This window comes from Cololabis saira, chromosome 4, assembly GCF_033807715.1.
Source record: "Cololabis saira isolate AMF1-May2022 chromosome 4, fColSai1.1, whole genome shotgun sequence".
In the NCBI taxonomy this organism is placed as follows: Eukaryota; Metazoa; Chordata; class Actinopteri; order Beloniformes; family Belonidae; genus Cololabis; species Cololabis saira.
The window spans coordinates 13,105,804-13,123,510 of NC_084590.1; the positions used below are offsets into that span (position 1 = coordinate 13,105,804).

General features: G+C 37.9%; 1 protein-coding gene across 1 annotated transcript; it reads right to left on the reverse strand.

Annotated features, from left to right (window-relative positions):
* LOC133442262 (P2X purinoceptor 5-like) lies at nucleotides 1-15,671 on the reverse strand. The gene is made up of 12 exons (XM_061720220.1): nucleotides 15,535-15,671; nucleotides 12,771-12,921; nucleotides 12,625-12,696; nucleotides 9,553-9,628; nucleotides 7,461-7,557; nucleotides 5,896-5,976; nucleotides 5,659-5,800; nucleotides 3,812-3,942; nucleotides 3,587-3,680; nucleotides 3,349-3,414; nucleotides 3,153-3,232; nucleotides 1-190 (listed from the first exon to the last, which is right to left on the reverse strand). The coding sequence occupies exons 1-12, from the start codon at nucleotides 15,669-15,671 to the stop codon at nucleotides 109-111; spliced, it is 1,209 nt and encodes a 402-aa protein (XP_061576204.1). The 3' UTR covers nucleotides 1-108.
* Nucleotides 15,672-17,707: the final 2,036 nt, after the last annotated feature.

Below are 17,707 nucleotides of genomic sequence, written 5' to 3' on the forward strand. Positions count from 1 at the left end.
TAGCATCTCAGCTCTGGTTTTTACCGGCATGGTATCAACCATTAATATGTGTGCAGACAAAATAAAAAAGAATAAATGTGACAATGGCTCGTTAAAAACTGATTGGGGTCAAACTAAAACTTCTAACATGGTTATTTCTCTCTCCCTGATATTCAAGTGGCCATTTTCTTCAGACGTTGCTTTCTTGCTGCTGTAGAATGGGAACAGAGTTTGAAAAATATATATTACACATTTGTTAAAATACTCATTCTGTAGCTTTTCAAACATAATGCATTGTATGTAAAAACTACACTGATCAGCCATGACATTATGACCCCCGTTGTAATGTTGAGTCAATCCCTTTTTTGCCTTGAAAAGAGCTGCGACCAGTCCAGTCTGGACAAAGAAGATCAGAGGTGTTGTGGTGCCTGTCATTACCCGATGTGAGTCGCTACATGCGCAGTCGCGTCCAACATCGTCAGCCATCTTGGAAAGCAACATACGGCAACACCACTTGGACAAACTAGCCAAATTACCTTTCAAGATGTAATTACTCATAGAACGAGTAATCTTCCATTTGTCAGCTTTTCCCAAACTGGGATGAAACTTTTCGGATTCCATGTAGGCACGGAGCTGATGGAAAAAATTAAAGTCGCTCATTTTAATCAATTATCGGGTAATGACAACACTCTTTACTTCTCCACTGACTAATTTCCTGCTGAAATGCACAGCGAAAAGTGGCGCATGCGCGGTAGCGACTCATATCGGGTAATGACAGTTTGTCCAAGTGGTGTTGCCGTATGTTGCTTTCCAAGATGGCCGATGATGTTGGATGCGACTGCGCATGTGTGACTCAAATCGGGTAGCGACTCACATCGGGTAATGACAGTGCCTCTAAAGTCTAAAATCTAACCTTTATTTACACAGTGATGCATCATTTCTGTACACGACATTCAGTTTTTATTAAAACACATTCACATCATAGCAGTTGATCCTCTGAGCTTTCAGGGTTGTCTGGGGTGTTTATGGATCTGGCTAGTTTCCCTCAGCTGCCATCAGACCAGCATCTCTGAGTCTGGAGGCCAGGAGGAATATCTGTGGCTCCAGAAGTCCTCCAAGCTTCTCCTTGCAGTGGTTTTAATGTCACGGCTGACCGGTGTATGTCATAATATGATTTGCCTATTCTTTAATAGCCAATGGTAAAAATGTAAACCAAATACATAAAATGCCTTATAACCTGAAAAATGAGAAAAGATTGGACAGTGTGCTTTTGACAAGCTGCCACCATGATCAAAACATCCAACATAAAAATCATGTGAACAATGTTTAGTTGGGGTAAAAAAAGAAAAAAGGTCAGGATCCCGAAGCTCCTACAAGTCGGCTAACTGAAGAAGTGTTAGATAAGAGCTGAAATATCTTCAATAATAATAATTCAGGGGACTTCTGTTCAGAGTTTCTAGGGATTACCATGACCTGGATGGCTGAGGATCAGTATAAGAGCAATAAAAAGTTAATCTTTCATTGTTTCACAGCTGTAATATTCTAAAGAACAAAAAACATAGACTATAAAAATGTGACACTTCCTGGTTTGAAGGGGTTTGTATGTATCCATGGCAATACTGCAGCAGACCTCTAAATATAACTAGGACATGTTGGACACAAAAAAACACAGGCTGAAACTGCACTTGACTGTCACTTAACAGCACCTATTGAAATGCTGATTCATCTGCACCTACAGTACTTTGTGTTTGTATTCCTATGTTTTGGACGCTTCGGATGAAAGCGTTGGTTAAATGTAACGTAATGTACTTAAATGTAAATCTGACTGAAGCAGGTTCTCAAAGCATGAGACCTACACAGCAGGGAGGTGGGCATCATGTTAAATAAAGTTGAAAAAAAACAAGCATCAAATATGTTGAGTTCAGATTGAACGTTATTTAAAGTACCGTATTTTCCGCACTATAAGGTGCACCTAAAAGCCTTTAATTTTCTCAAAACCCGGCAGTGCGCCTTATAATGCAGTGTGCCTTATATATGATCATTACGGTAATTTCTGTTACTGTAGTCAGGGGGATTGTGGGTAATGTAGTTCGTGTCGCCGAAGTAGTGGCGCTAAAAACGTCAGGAATCGTCACAGATGTTCAAGACAACAGCAGCGACGCCGACTCGCATAATGGCGACTTTGAAGAGACGGAGCAAAGCTGGTTTTTATTTTGTTAATAAAGTTTGACATACGGTACTTTTCTTCCTGTTTTTTTTTTGCATTTGCTGTAGGATTTTGTAGCATTTCCTGTAGCGCAGCTCCATCAGGTAGATACGTAACTCAACCCCAGCCACTATAGTACGGTATTTTACCATATATTTAGTGCGCCTCATAATGCGGTGCGCCTTATATATGGAAACCGTTTTAAAATACATCATTCATTGAAGGTGCGCCTTATAATGCGGTGCGCCTTATAGTGCGGAAAATACGGTACAAGTAAATGTTATCTAACTGAACTTCCCATCCTATCCCATCCTTTGTTTGATTTTTGATTGTAAAAAAATCTGTGCTGCTATAAAACCTACAATTCTCGTAAATCCTTTTCTAATTAGTTTTGTTTCATTTATATGGTGACATGGGAAAGTCCCTGACAGTAGGTTATTTGATTATAAATGCAGAGATGAAAGACATCTGAAAAGACAATGATTAAGATAATAGTTCAACAATTTTAACATTTCACGCTTCAGCTAAAACGTTTCAGCATTTGTTTGGGAGATTTGAATCTGGTTTTCCTCCAGAAGGCGTCACTGCTCTTGGGTGTATAAATAGATTTTCAAAACAGGTTAGTCTGTTTGCTTGTGTGTTTTTGAGGTATTTACACAATCTTTCTGTTACAGATGGCGACTTTTGTTTTTCATTTTCAGCATTTTTACACACATTGTGACACCTTCTCCAAGAATTTGCTGATATGTTACCTGTAAAATCTAAACAAAACAAAAAAGAATAACATTTGGGATCACTAATCAACCTGTGACTGATTTCAGTTTGTCTGAAGAAGCTATAATACCTGGATAAAAACCAAAACCCGTACAAGGAGAATGTGCAGACTGTAAAAAGTCCCCACTGATGGGCGGGGACAGGGCTTTTGCACACCACTGCCGGGCAAAGACAAAGAAACTTCTTGTCATACCAGTCCTCGTACTTCATGTGGTTGTAACGCCTCTTGTCTTTGGTCACACGGAGAAGGAACAAGTCACATATAAAGTGTCCCTGTTGAAGAAAGGCCTTATATTGTTATTATTAATAGTAGCATTATTATTGTTTTGTGAATCCATGAGTCAAAATTACAGGGCAGTGTGTGTAGTTTTGAAGTGTGTTTTACTTACAAAACCAATCAGTGCCACTCCTGCACCGACGTTCTTCACTGTCGGGATGATGTTGAATTTTCCAGCCTGTGTGAAAAGGATTTAGCATGAAAAGGGGCCTGCACATACACTAACATTTTACCAGAACCTTTTGTCGAATATCACCTGTTTTTGCTCTACAAAGGCGAGCAAAAGCTATAACTCATGCAAAGAAGAACCAAGTCCTTACACATCTCTCACAACATTTACTTTGACATACCTTTCCATACACTGTTATGATGAATTTGATTCCATAGACTTTATACAGTGTTCGATATCGTACACCAGAAGCACTTTCAAAATATCGAACGTATCTGTTGAGGGGAAAACAAACAAGAAAATATGGCACGAGAATACAACAATATTAAAGTAACATTTCTTTCAAAGCTTATGTAGTAAATCTTAAGTAACTGCAAGTGTATGCAACATACCAGTGAAGTCTTACCTGGAGTTCAGTCCCGTTGCTACGGATCCATTGTTTACACATTTGTCCAAACGGGTAAAGTGGTATTGAGGGTCACATACTTTTCTGTCAAGATCACATTCCCATTGTATTCCTATGCCAATTGAGCCACCCTGAAAAACAGTAACATGTGCTCAGACTTTCCTCTCTGCCATTCATTTGCTCAAAACTGTTGAGTTAACTTGAGTTCAACTCAAAACGTTGCAGTCACGTGACTACAGCTGCGTTAACCACATGCTAGCCATTGCAATTGGTTCAATGGAATTTAAATGTGAGCTGTATCCTTTGTAGAAGGCAAACTTGGTTATTGTTTGCCACAACCTGGCCGTTTCTCAATATGTGTTCTTGTGAAACGTCATCATCTACAGCCAGTACTGTTCCAACTCTCAAGAACGCATCTGACTCTATCGCCAGCCGTGAGCCGTCTAACTCCAGGTTAGGCCTCAGAGGACCTGAGTTTTGTTACAAATCCACAAACAATAGGGGCTGGCTCCAAAACCTGGTCAGTCTCCACTGACTTTCATGTTAAAATGCCCAACCTTAGAGTAGAAATAAACGTATTTAGGCTGGTTGCTCGGGGGTCATGTTCTGGGCCTCTGGAAAGCACCTAGAGACAACTTCTGTTGTAATAGACGCTATATGAAAAAAATTGAATTGTATTGAAATGAATTGAATCGAACTGAATTTAATTGAATTGCATTGAATTGAATTGGTTAAAAACAGCATATTTGTCTCAATCATCTGATTTCACACCCATGACAACTCTGATTTTTGGATTTTTTTCTACCTGAAAGAGAGTTTATATAAAGCACTAAATACATCTATAATAATTGGCTGACAGTCTTCTCAGCTAATAGATATTTCTTATCATTTGTTCATCCGTAATTGTCGTGCTACTATGCTCGGCGAAGCAACCACCCAGTGACGGCTAAATGAGACAGTAATTTATGATTTTGCTGTCAAGTCAGCATGTTAAACAGTATATTACGCTGTAAACATCTGACGGCAGCAGTGTTGTGCAAGTTCATACTTCTCATGAAATAGTTCAAAGTTCAGTTCACATAGTCTAAAAATGAACAGTTCACATTCATAGTTCACCATTTTCATTTTGAACTAGTTCAAATTCAGTTCATTTCAATATTTTTAGGTGAGAAGTACGAATGAAACGCCCCCTTATCCTAAAACCACTATTCAATCATGTATTGTCCTAGTGGCTTTTCAACTTTACCCAGAGGCTGTAAATCTCCAACAATGTAGTCCATTATCAGTCTACATGTTGCTGGGAAATCAAACCCCTGAAGACTGCGGGTAGTGTGACTGGGGTCATTTGGGCCTGTTGGGGTCTTCTTGGTCTTTCCTGATGACTTTTTTTGATAGTCAAGGACTCGCAGATCCCCCCCCCCCACCGTTCATATCTCAGGTGTCACTCACGTGTAAACTGCAAAAAAAGAGTCAAGGCTTTTGAAAACATGTCACAGCAGCCGTCCCCGTGCTCGTTGATCTCAGCTGAAGCGTGAAATGAACAGATGACTAAAGTAAGAGCTTCAGTTAGGTTAATGCACCCAAAAGATTTATGTTTTATGTCAATTAAGGCTCCACTGTTTTGAAATATGCAAACTGACAAATATACCAAAGTTGTTTGCATGTTGTTTGGTTTTCGCTGAAAATTTAAATCAAGATATCCCAAAAAAGTCAAGTTGTTAAATGCGTGGTGCCATCTGCATGTCCCAGTAAAGTCATGACACTGATCTTGGACTTACATAGACAATTAAAAGTGTACTGGTGTGCGTCACTGAGAGACCCATGACATTGAGAAGTGTGGTACTTACCAATGTGGCCATGTCCTGAAAGTTGTGTCCAGCTCGCTTGACGATGTCTCCCAGGTAAAAGATGGGACAGTAGTGGTCATTTTTCTCATTGTATCGGCATTTCTTCAAATATGACTTATCAGTTGTTTCAAGGACATTGGACCTAGAAATTAATAGACATACAACACTTACTTACACTTTATGTCCATTTCCAATAAACCAAAGATTGAAATAAAGAAAGTGAACTGAAGGCCTTACTTTGAATATTCAAATGTTGGAAAATGGATGAAATTCTTTATGTAGATTGTGAAGTTTTCAGCATTTGTCAGCATTGGCTTCCTGTAAAAATGTGTATATAAATGTATGACAAAAAAAATGATATTTTTTGTTAAACAGAACAAGTTTAAATGCTTTAAGTGTTCAGAGTAGCTATGTAGATGTAATAGGTAAATAGAAAACACATGTATAGGGACAGTCGTTGGATTTTTGAATGTATAAAGCATTTCAAGGTAAGTCTATCAAACCAAGTGTACGAGAAACTGTTTATCCTGAGCAGATTCATTGGTACGCTTCTGGGAAATCTTACAGGTAAAGAGCATTAAGCAGCAGAGCATGGTCAACCAGGATTTATGACATCATCACCTGAATACTGGTCCTTTACAAGCACGCTCACTTAATTCAGTTCAAGCTTCAAGTCATATTTATTTATATGGCGTCTTTTTCAATACACATTGGCTGTAGGTGCTATCAGAGACCCAGAACATGACCCTCAAGCAATTATTAAAGAATGGCAATTAAAAAACTCTGCTAGCACGAGTGAAACCTTTAAGCCAAACCAGAAAAAAACTTCCCTTTAAGAGGGGGGAACCCTTGAGCAGCAATAATAGCACATTTCATTTACTAACAAATTGTAAACTAAGAATTGTGGTTGTTGCTAACCACTATGAAGTATTCAAACATGACCATCTTGAGGAAGTAAACGTCATAACAATGTTTCTGTGGGTGAACCTGCAGAAGGATTAGTAAGGGTTTAAAGGATTGGTTTAAGTGAGTTTGGGTCTATATTCTTAGCAAAATACCACAAAACAATTATACGACCAGAAAACGTCCAATCATCACCTTTCCACCACCGTGCTCGATGGCTGTTAAAACCATTTTGTGTTGCTATGCTGGGTTTGGCTCTCACCATGTGTAGTGCTGTACATTACATCCAAACATCTCCAGTTTTGTCTTGTTTATCCGAACGATAATGTTTCAGATGTCTTGTGGTTTGTTCAGATATAACTTTGTAAATCTAAGCCATGCTGCCATGATCTCTTCGGCAGTCTTTTTTGTATTTGTAGTGTTGTGAACTTTAACATTAAACATTGTTGAATTTAGAGAGATAAGAGGTCCCCTAGACATAAAACTCTGCACTATACATATGTTGCATCAAGTCTTAATGGCTCTTTGGGGACTGACGTGTAGCTCTTGGGTTTTTGACAACTCTGAGCACTGATGTGCAGCTGTTTCTCTTCGATCATTTCAGATGTCTTTCCTCCTTGGCATTATGTACACACACACACACACACACACACACACACACACACACACACACACACACACACACACGCTTGAGAGGAGAAAAATATCAAAACTTCTGATTAAAGGTGTTCATAATTTAGTGAGGTATATTTAATTGACTTCTTTCATATAAAGGCAAGCAACGCAAATGTCCAAAAGACATGACCTGATCATGGTCTTCAGTTGAAATATTTCATGAGCAAATAAAAACAATAAGAACTAATTTGCTGTTTTTTCACGTCATTTACATTTGTCCTTACCGTGGCCTGAACTGTCGTTCAGTGGGACACCAGCCATAGATTTCACAGGTACCACTGGCGTTTTCATTCTTTCTTATACAGCGTCCAGTCATTACCCCTGCAAATAAAACCAGTACAGTCTTCGGTAATCTCATTAAGAATGTGTCGAAAAGCTATTTAAGTAAAAAGATATAGGTAACCTAGATCAGATATGAATTCTAGATGCAAGTAAAGTGAACAATTTATATCATCTTCCATCAGGAAAGCTTGTGTCCGCACAGTGTACGGTTCTACTGCATTCCCAGTTCTACCTGGAGCATTGAGACAGAGCTTTACCAGAGACGAAATTTTATACAGCAAGGTGAGAAACCGATCCCCTTAAAGGACTCTGAGATGGACAGTATGATATGAGACAAGCATGACTCTAAAGACCAGACCAAACCTTTTCATCCTATGCTCATAACAGACTAATGGTCCTAGTAAAAAATAAAGCTCTTAATGCAAAACTTAAGTGGGAAGCAGACACGGATTGTGCCTTCAAGGACTCTGAATGGAAGGAGATTTGTAGTAGTTTTAAATCATCTCCTACAACAGCCGACACAAATTATTACAGTTTAATCTTTTGCATAGGGTTTACTTGACTCCTCACCATCTCCATAAGATAAGTACTAACTACTCTGAACACTGCCCGAGGTGTAAGACTGAAACAGGATGTTCTGGATGTGTAGATGCTTGGAACAGGACAGGAGATCAATCTTGAACTTTGTGACAGAAATTGTTTGGGTGGAAAAAGGGATTTAACATTAATGCTAACTGTCTGAAACATTATACTTTGTTTGAAAATGTAATTAAATAAATACATTTTTGAAAAAAAAGGAAGGTTGTGTCATGTAATACATGTGAATGTTACTTTATCACATATTGTAACACTGTCACGGTCTGAACACCTACAACTGAAATATGAGTCTCTGTTTGCTGATCAAATAGCAAATGTTAAATATTCATCTTCTGTTTCAGATTACCAAAATTACTTAATTAAATTTAATTAAATGTAATTAAAAAATTATATATATATATATATATATATATATATATATATATATATATATATATATATATACAGTATATGCCCTGCTTTTCATCAGAAAAATAAAGTTACACACCATGTATGAACATAGATCCAAATATAAACAAGCGCACATGCTCTTATATACGTATACTTACATACATATTTACTTTATACATACATACATGAAGAGGGAGAGCTACACATGCCTGTAAATACACACTTTAAATAATAATAGTGGCAATATAGACATCTACAACAGCCATGAAGCCAATTATCATATCCACAATCATAGCATCATTGTTGCTGGTTTTATATGTACTATTAGTGGTACTACTAATAACAATAACACCTCATCTCCTGTCAAGCAGAGGTCTGCAAACTGCTAATATTCATCATGAATATCCCATACATATAAGTGATCAGTGAAGAACCTTTACGTCAATATTTCATACTGTGCTGAGCAATTATATATACTGACCTAGGTATCGGATAATTAATTAAAATAATCTAATTATACAGGTTTTATTTGATCCGGCACAAGATATTATACCTCTTTCTGGAAACATTGGAAAAGATCTCTGTATACGTCTTACATTTTTGATTCGATTATGACCACAGACGTAATGATGCTTTTCTGTTCAGCCTCACATCATACAAATGCTCACATCTAGTGGTCAAGTTGGAGATTGCAAACATCTGAGACCGCTACTGTCATACGTAAAAATGTCATATTTATCTTCATTGCCTGTTCTTGTATTATGTAATAAGTGTGATCCTCTCAAATGCGTACCCTCAAACGTCTCATAAAACTGCCTGATTTAACAAGGTTGTTCTAACTGCTGGATTTTTATACACTGTCATTTTTATAGATGTGACAAATTGTCCCTTATGCATTTGAAAAACTAATAAACTAATAAATCCTGTTTCTCCCTGGTGTGTAAGTGTGAGGAGAATCAAGAAAAAATGATGCAGTTTATTTCTGTGGTTTAACTGAGTGGCGTATTTCAGAATGGTGATTTCAAATAATCAATGGTCTTTTCTTACCATGACCCGCCTCCACCGTAAGTCCTTTCGTGCAGTTCTTGTCACTTTGGCAGTGGCCCGGTTTCACATGGGCACTCTGGGACCAAAAGCAGAAGTTCCAGACTTTACCAAGACATTTTGTAACAAAGTACGAACAATAGCTTTATTTTGGTTTAAAGTAAAGTAAAGTGAGTAAAATGAATTAAAATGAAATCAATAAAAGCTCTTTAATTTCACGATTTTCACTGACTTATACCTTTCATAAGCTTGCCATTCACATGTTTTCCACACTTGTAAAACATCCCATCCATTTTAGATTAGCATTTTAAAAATTGTGTGTCTCAGAGTACAACGGTAGTTGTCACTGTCCCACATTAAGATTTGTCTTTGTGGAGTCTTCATGTTGTCACAGTACTTGCATGTTTTTTCTTTTTAATTTTCTTTATTTCATACTCTCAAGACACACAATGGTAGGTCGTATTAATTCCTTTATTAAGCCATTTTTTAAAAGACCACAGTGTTTCCTGGATATTAATAAAACTATAATAACTTGCAGGTATGTGCATGTAAATATACATCCATATTGAGAGGGCTTTGTGCCCAAGGGCGTGTACGTGCGTGTGAACATGTGTAGAAACCCACAACCTTTTAGAAGACCTGTGTAAAGAAAATGAAAGCGAGAACTGTAGGAGGGCGGTGGGAAGGACGGTAGTAAACAGATGGTTACTGTTATGCATACTTCACCAATGAATACTGTACATCTTAATAATACAAATAAAACTGTCAACAGCAGTAAACACCAAGTCCCATCTTTAGTGCCATTACAATAAGAAGACAACACCATCAGCCTCAGTTATGAGAGAGACTAAAGGGAGTAAACACAGTGCGTCCCGGTCTATTTGCTGATTCTTTTTATTTTACATTTTGAACTGAACCGATTTAAAGTTTGACTCAAAAGTGCTTTGGGACTTCTGAAGGGAATTTTTTACAGTTTGGTACTGATCAAAAGACAAAGTAAAAAAGAAACAGTGTGATTAAAAAAACAACAACAAGGAAGCCGGATTAGGTATTTCATCCAAAACGAGTGTCTTCCAGCCACAGATATTTTTAATGGTTGTTGTTGTGAATGAACTCCTGCAGTGATCCTTATTGCACCAGCATATACCGTTTATATGTGCACCAACTGCATCACATAGCCTGCTGTCTATTAGACATGCCTACGTTCATGGTTTTCTAGATAGTTTGTCTCAGGCTGCACGTTAGTGGAAATTTACAGAGGACTGTATTATCTGAAACACACACCTGCAGCTACAGCTTTGGCAGGAAACTCTCTAATACCTCAGACAGTATCTGTCACAAAACCGCCAGTGTGAGTCCTCCCACAACAGAAGCTGCTTTCTTACTGGGTCAGCAACAAGTGAAACTAAAAAAACAATGGTATGATAGGGTTTCCTTTTTCCATCACATATGCTGATCATTGTCAACATGAACTCTATTTTGTGCAGAAAAAGAAAACCAAAGGCAACAGAATTTGTGAATTGTTTTTTTTTTGTGGGACCCTTTGTGCATGATGGGAAATGCTTTAGTATTACAGTAAATGAGTTGCAATTTAGCTGAGGAAGCTACATGAATATCACAGTGCACCACACTCATGATATTGTAGGACAAGCAGTACTCGAGTTGAGGGGGGATGAGGGGGGATGGCATCCCCCCTGAAATAAAAACGGTCAAAATCATCCCCCTTTCCATCCCTTATGTCATTTCATCAATGAATGTGGTATTACTGCTATTTCAACATTTAGAGTCATCACCAGAAAAATAACACCAGAAAAATAACTTATTTGACAATTTTCACCTGTTTCAAGTAAATTTTCACTTGAAATAAGTAGGAAAAATCTGCCATTTGGACAGTAAAGGGAGAGTAAAGTCCCCTGAGATCCTCCTGTGAGGATGTTAGAGATCCAGAGATGTCTTCAAACCTTTAACTGCTACTTGTGGCTCCTTCGTCTACTCCGAGTGCCCACTTCTGGGAAGAGTAGCCACAGTGCGGAATTCTTTCACTAACAGTATAGACCAGGCGTCGGCAACCCAAAATGTTGAAAGAGCCATATTGGACCAAAAACACAAAAAAACAAATATGTCTGGAGCCGCAAAAAATGAAAAGTCTTGTATAAGCCTTAGAATGAAGGAAAACACATGCTGCATGTAGCTATATTAGTTATAAGTGGGGGAAGATTTATTTTTCATTATGCACTTCGAGAAAAAGTCGAAATGTCGAGAAAAAGTCAAAATGTCGAGAAAAAAGTCGAAATTTCGAGAAAAAAGTCTAAATGTCAAGATTAATGTTGAAGTTCAATATTGAGAAAAAAGTCGAAATGTCGAGAAAAAAGTCGAAATGTTGAGAAAAAAGTCAAAATGTCGAGAGAAAAGTCAAAATTTCGAGAAAAAAGTCGAAATGTTGAGACAAAAGTCGGAATGTCGAGATTAAAAAGGAAAGGAAAAAGGAAGAAAAAAGAGAACAAAAGGAAAAAAAGAAGGAGAAAAAAGGAAAAGAAGAGAAAAAAAGGAAAAAAGAAGAAAAAAAGGAAAAAAAAGAAAAAAAGGGAAAAAAAAGAAGAAAAAATAGAAAAAAAGGAAAGAAAAAGAGAAGGAAAAAAGGAAAAAAATGACAAAAAAAGAAGAAAAAAAGGAAAAAAAAGGTCAAACATATTTGAAAAAGCTCCAGGAGCCACTAGGGCGGCGATAAATAGCTGCATGCGGCTCTGGAGCCACTGGTTGCCGACCCCGGGTAGAGACAGTTTCTCTAACTGGGGACGGATGACTTCACATATGTGTCCATACATATCAAATACTCACATCTGTAGATGCTGAAGACATGAAATGTTTGGGTGAGTTTTTTCAAAGTGTGTCTAAAATACACCTCCACCATTAATATGAGTGCAGGTGTTCCAGCTAATAATTAATCCAACTAAATTTCAGTCAAATATTTAATCTATGGAGTCACTTTTTCCCCCAGCACTGTGAATGTTTAAGGGGTACCGTATATTCAATGCATGACTTATTGTTTCCTGTCATCCTTCCACATGTTCTTACCTCGGGACAGAATCCCAGCGTCTGGTTGGGTGTCTCGGAAAAACTGGTAACAATAAACAAAACAACTTCTCCCTACATGTATAGAGAAGAGTGTCAGTTGGTCATTTGACTGACATGTAAAGATCGTATCTGAGCTGCGTTCTCACCTGTGATGGGATGACGTAGTCCTCCGGGCCCCAGACGAACGGACCAGATTCAGTGGAGTTAGTCAAAGAGACTCCCTTCAGTTTAGTTATGACCGAACTCTGGATGGCCACGTCATTTTCCTGGTAGTCTTTCTTGTATAAGAACACCCACCTTCATGTGAAAGCACAAATGTACAGTCTTGTTAAAACACTTTGACATAATGCTCATATCTTGGTGAATTCTGTAACCATCTATAACCCTCATATTAACTGTGTATCAGAACTCTTGATGGTCATTTTTAATCACCAGAACTTGAATATAAACAGCAAATACGTGTCGCTATTTGGTGGGAAAAAAAAAGTTGGAGACGGCTCCAGTGAGCCTGAACGTCAGTTATGGTGAACTAACAGGCCGGACTGCAGGATGCCTCCCATGATACACCTTTCCCCACTCTGTTCTCTTGTACGTCCGCTCTTCTTAGGACATAGAGTTCCTGATCTGTTGTTGTTATTGTTGTTGTTATCTCCTCTTTCCAGTCCTGTCAACCCGCAACTGCTCAAGCCCAAGGGGCACCCTTCCTGAGTCTTGTTTTGACAGAGGTTTCTTTCTGTTAAAGGGGCATTTTTTCTTTCCACAGTCGCCTTGTGCTTACCCAGGATAAGAGATTGTACTGAAGAAAGGTTTTGGTGCAATCTGTTGATTTCCTTAGCCAGTGAATTATTATTATAATCGGCATTTTCATGAATGAAACCAATTGAGAATCAGTTTTCATAGTGTTCTTGAAGTGCCTTGAGATGCCATTTGTTATTTGGCAATATAAATGAAGCTGAATTGAAAAATTGCTCAGGTGGGTGAAAATGTGAACAAAAATGCACTGGACAACAAATTCAGACCTTTTTACCATAGAAATGTTACAATAGTCAGCAGCTGCTTGAACTGGTTTCTTTCGTCAGAAAAAGTAAAAAAAAAAGTAAAAAAAAAAAATGTTTCTGGTCTGGCGCCCTTTTCCCACTCATTTGTACGTACAGTAGCTACAGCTCGGTTTGCAAAAGCTCTCTACCACTACCAAAAGTTTTCTACCACTTTTAAACACACCTGGTATGCCCAAATTGTGGGAGATTTCTCTCCATTTTTGTCCCTTTTTATTGAGGTCACAATAGACCTGCAGTCTTGTATCCCACAACTCCTCACACAGACTCACGGCCATAATTATTTTTTGATCGTCTCTGATCTACAACCCGCAAGTTTTTTTTTCACCCTCCACCACCTTCTCTCCTATTGGACGCACCGAGATGTCGTCACAGCGCGGCACGGTGAAATTAAAAAATGTTCAATTTGGGCGCAGGCAAATATTTTAAGATATTTCGATAATTTTACATATTTTGCGGTGCAGTATCAGGCCAGCAGAGATCATTTTAGATGCTTCCCGTGCCCTTAATGCATTAAGTGACAGGAGCATTATTTGATAGAATGTTACTGGACTATAAAAATTATGCTACCCCTGAAATATTGATTTAAAATGGATGAATTGAGGTATAAGAATGCTGAGATTCATCCTGCAGTGGCAGTGAGGTGATTAGTATCTTACCTGAATGCATTAAGTGACGGGAGCATTATTTGATAGGACGTTACTGGACTATCAAGTTATGCTACCCCTGAAATATTGATTTAAAATGGATAATATGGGATGTTGAGTAGCCACTCCCTACTGTACATCCGCCTCTCAAAAGGCTTCAACAGGAAGTGGTCGGAGTCAACTGTTGTTTCAAGTACTTGTTCTATAAACTGTTTTTGGGGTAAGGAAGTTTTCACTACATGTTTGATTAGTTATAGATTGACCCACTCTGTTTTTAAAGTTATACCTAAAGTTATTGCGGGTCTGTGTAAACACATTTCAAGCAAGTTATTGCTGCTCATGTTTTAAGGGGTCAGCTGTAAGGTACAATACTTCATGGCTACAATCCTGAGTTAGTTGTAACTACTAACTACACTCTGGGTTAGTAGTTAATTAACAATAACTATTAGATGTTATATTTGACAGACACACAATGTTTTTGACCTGACAGTAACTCCTTCACACTTATATACACATAAACACATAAAATGCACGCACACAGACACTCACACACATATCCATGTTTTTTGCGAAGGTGGGAAAAACCGCACCCTTTCACAGATTTTATGTTTCTTTCCTTTTCAACTGTTTTCCCTGCAGATGACAGCAAACCTAGTTCTTTCTAGGTTGGTCTCAGCAAATTTAACGTTAGTGAGCAATGTTTATTTTAATAGTTTCATTTTAATTTGAGCTTTAGATTGAGGCATGCATATCATCCCCTCCATAGAGAGGAGCTACAGCAAGACTCCCAGAAAGAAGCCAAAAAGTATCATGTTCCACAGCCTGCGCTCTAATGACCGCAATTTTTACACCTCAAACACAAAAATAAAGCACATGTGTGAAAGCTTTGAGTCTCAGTTTGTAGCAGATTCTCACAATTGTGATGAACTCTTCTGTGTTAAGATAGAAACGCGCACGTGTAGGGTCTCCATGGTAATATCCTCTTACAGCTGATTGACATCTGACAGTTTCGCCTTGCACTTCATTAAATCTAAAATAACGGCACACTTTCTGTTAAAAACCATCTAGTATTTTTCAAACATGCAAGTATTAAATCAAATACTTTTACTTCTTTTTTCTTTTTCCTTTTCAACCCAAAAAAGATACCTGCAAATCAACAAGAAGTAGATTATGATAAAGGGTTGTAAAATGTGTAGTAAATTACTTACACTATTATGTATCCAACGATAAACAACTGCATGAGTCTGTATAAACATCCAACTTTCTTGTTTCCTGTAACCACAAATTTGTCTGTACTGTAGTTGAAAAAGGATGAGAAGTGTCCTTTGCAGTTACTCTCAGCCATCTCGCAGATGTTTCAACTTGTCTAATATGACAGAGTCGTGAAAACTGCTTATTTCAGGAAGTGGGTGGATAGGGATGTCTGACTCAGAGTCTTTCCAAATTGATCTGATAATTGGAAAACGTGCAAGTTTATCTCACACTGCACACCTGGTGACATCCTGAGGAAGGATGTAATCTAAGTAAGTTTTCACTTTTAACTCTCAGCATCAACGTATTGTATCATAACGAACGCACTGAAAACCACATCACCCATTACTTTATTCATGCCTACAGGGCACCGTTGCCTCTGAAGGAATTATAGTCAGCCCTGACAATTTATAGTAAACAGCGCTCCCAACACAACACGTGGCTTGGAATTATATGAAAAAAGCTGTGATTCTTGCACTCTTACAGATACTCATCTCTTTGCAGACACAAAGAACCCTCTTTGCTGTAACAATACTTCTTGCAATAATTCCCATGCCTTGGAAAGCCTGTTTACTTCTCTATAAAATGGTGCCACGTTTGTAAAGAATCTTACAAATTTACAAAATGTGTGGGTTGAGCAGCAGTGGTAGCAGAGTGTGTGGTTTGCATCATATCTTCTCCACCAATGCTACACAGCTACACAACACTGAGTCTTTGATTGTTGTCGTTTATTGGATAGGATGAACACAAACATATTGACTGAGTTGCAAGAAGCTGGTTGAAGAAGGATGCCATCCCAGAGCGGCCTGTAACTAAGCTGGTGACCACCATGAGGCTGTTGTGGTTGTGTATGGTTTTTCCACGTGCATCACTCAAAATATGTTCAATTTAAGACAAAGCCATTACAACCTCAGAGAGGAGAGCATATACAGGAAATCAACAATCAGAACCAACACCAAACTGAGATGCACTACAGTGGCAGCGGTGGATGTATGGAATAAATTAGATAGGGATTTGAAATTATGTAGAACCTTAACCTTATTTAAAAAAACATTGAAAAGAAGGATGGTTTCTCTATATCAAATTAATGAGTGGTGATGCTTGCTATGTTGAGTTGGGTATTTATTTAATTAGTGATTTGATTTGATTTTTTAAGGATGAAGGTAACATGTAGACTGCACCTTTATTTTTACATTTTTATATTTCTTGAGGAAATTCTGTTATCCCCATGGAGACAATTTGTTTTACTGTCAGTCTTTTCTCTTACTTCTTGCTTTCATTTAATTACTTTAATTAATCTTTTTGAGGGTAGGCAAATAATAAGCTTTGCTTCAGCCTACACCTTTTTCGGTCTATAGACGGTATTTGTATATTGGACATTTTTTGTAATGTTTTCTTTGAACAGTGTATTAGTTTTCTTGTTGTCATTTTTATTCTTTTTTTTTTAGTGATGTCATGACCGAAATAAACTAAACTAAAAAAAAAAAAAAAAAGGGCAATGTACAGGCTTTTCTGCAGTATAACATTTATTACCAAGAAGCATTGTTACAACAAAGAAATAATCAATGAAACAAACATACCTTACTTTACCTCAAAGAGAGGCTCCAGCAGACCCCCATTATTTTATTTTATTATCCTTTATTTAACCAGGTGTGGGTCTCGTTGAGATTGACATCTCTTTTTCGTGACAGTGAGCAGGAATAAGTAGGAATAGGTGGAAGGAGAGAGTTGTGACATGTGTAGCAATCTCAAGCAACATCAAGAATAAGGAAAACGAAAACCTGGCAAAATTACTAAGATCTGAATGGAGAAATGAAGAATGAATGTGATTTATTTGTATATATTGTGAATATTTGTGGTGTGTAAATACAGAAAGGAGAGACGTTGTATGAGGTGGTGTGTAAGATCCTGCAATGAAACTGTGACCTCTGCCGGATGGATGAGTATTGATGATGGGATGGTGTATAAAATATTTAAAGAGGTGGAATACAGAAATGCCACAAGGTGGCAGTGTCTCCAAGACGGCATGGGCTGGGTCGTGTTTAGGTGGAAGAGATGAGACTGTTTGTCTAGTTCACAAGTGAAAATAGAAAGACTGCTTTAGTAGTGATAAGACTCCCACTTGACTTT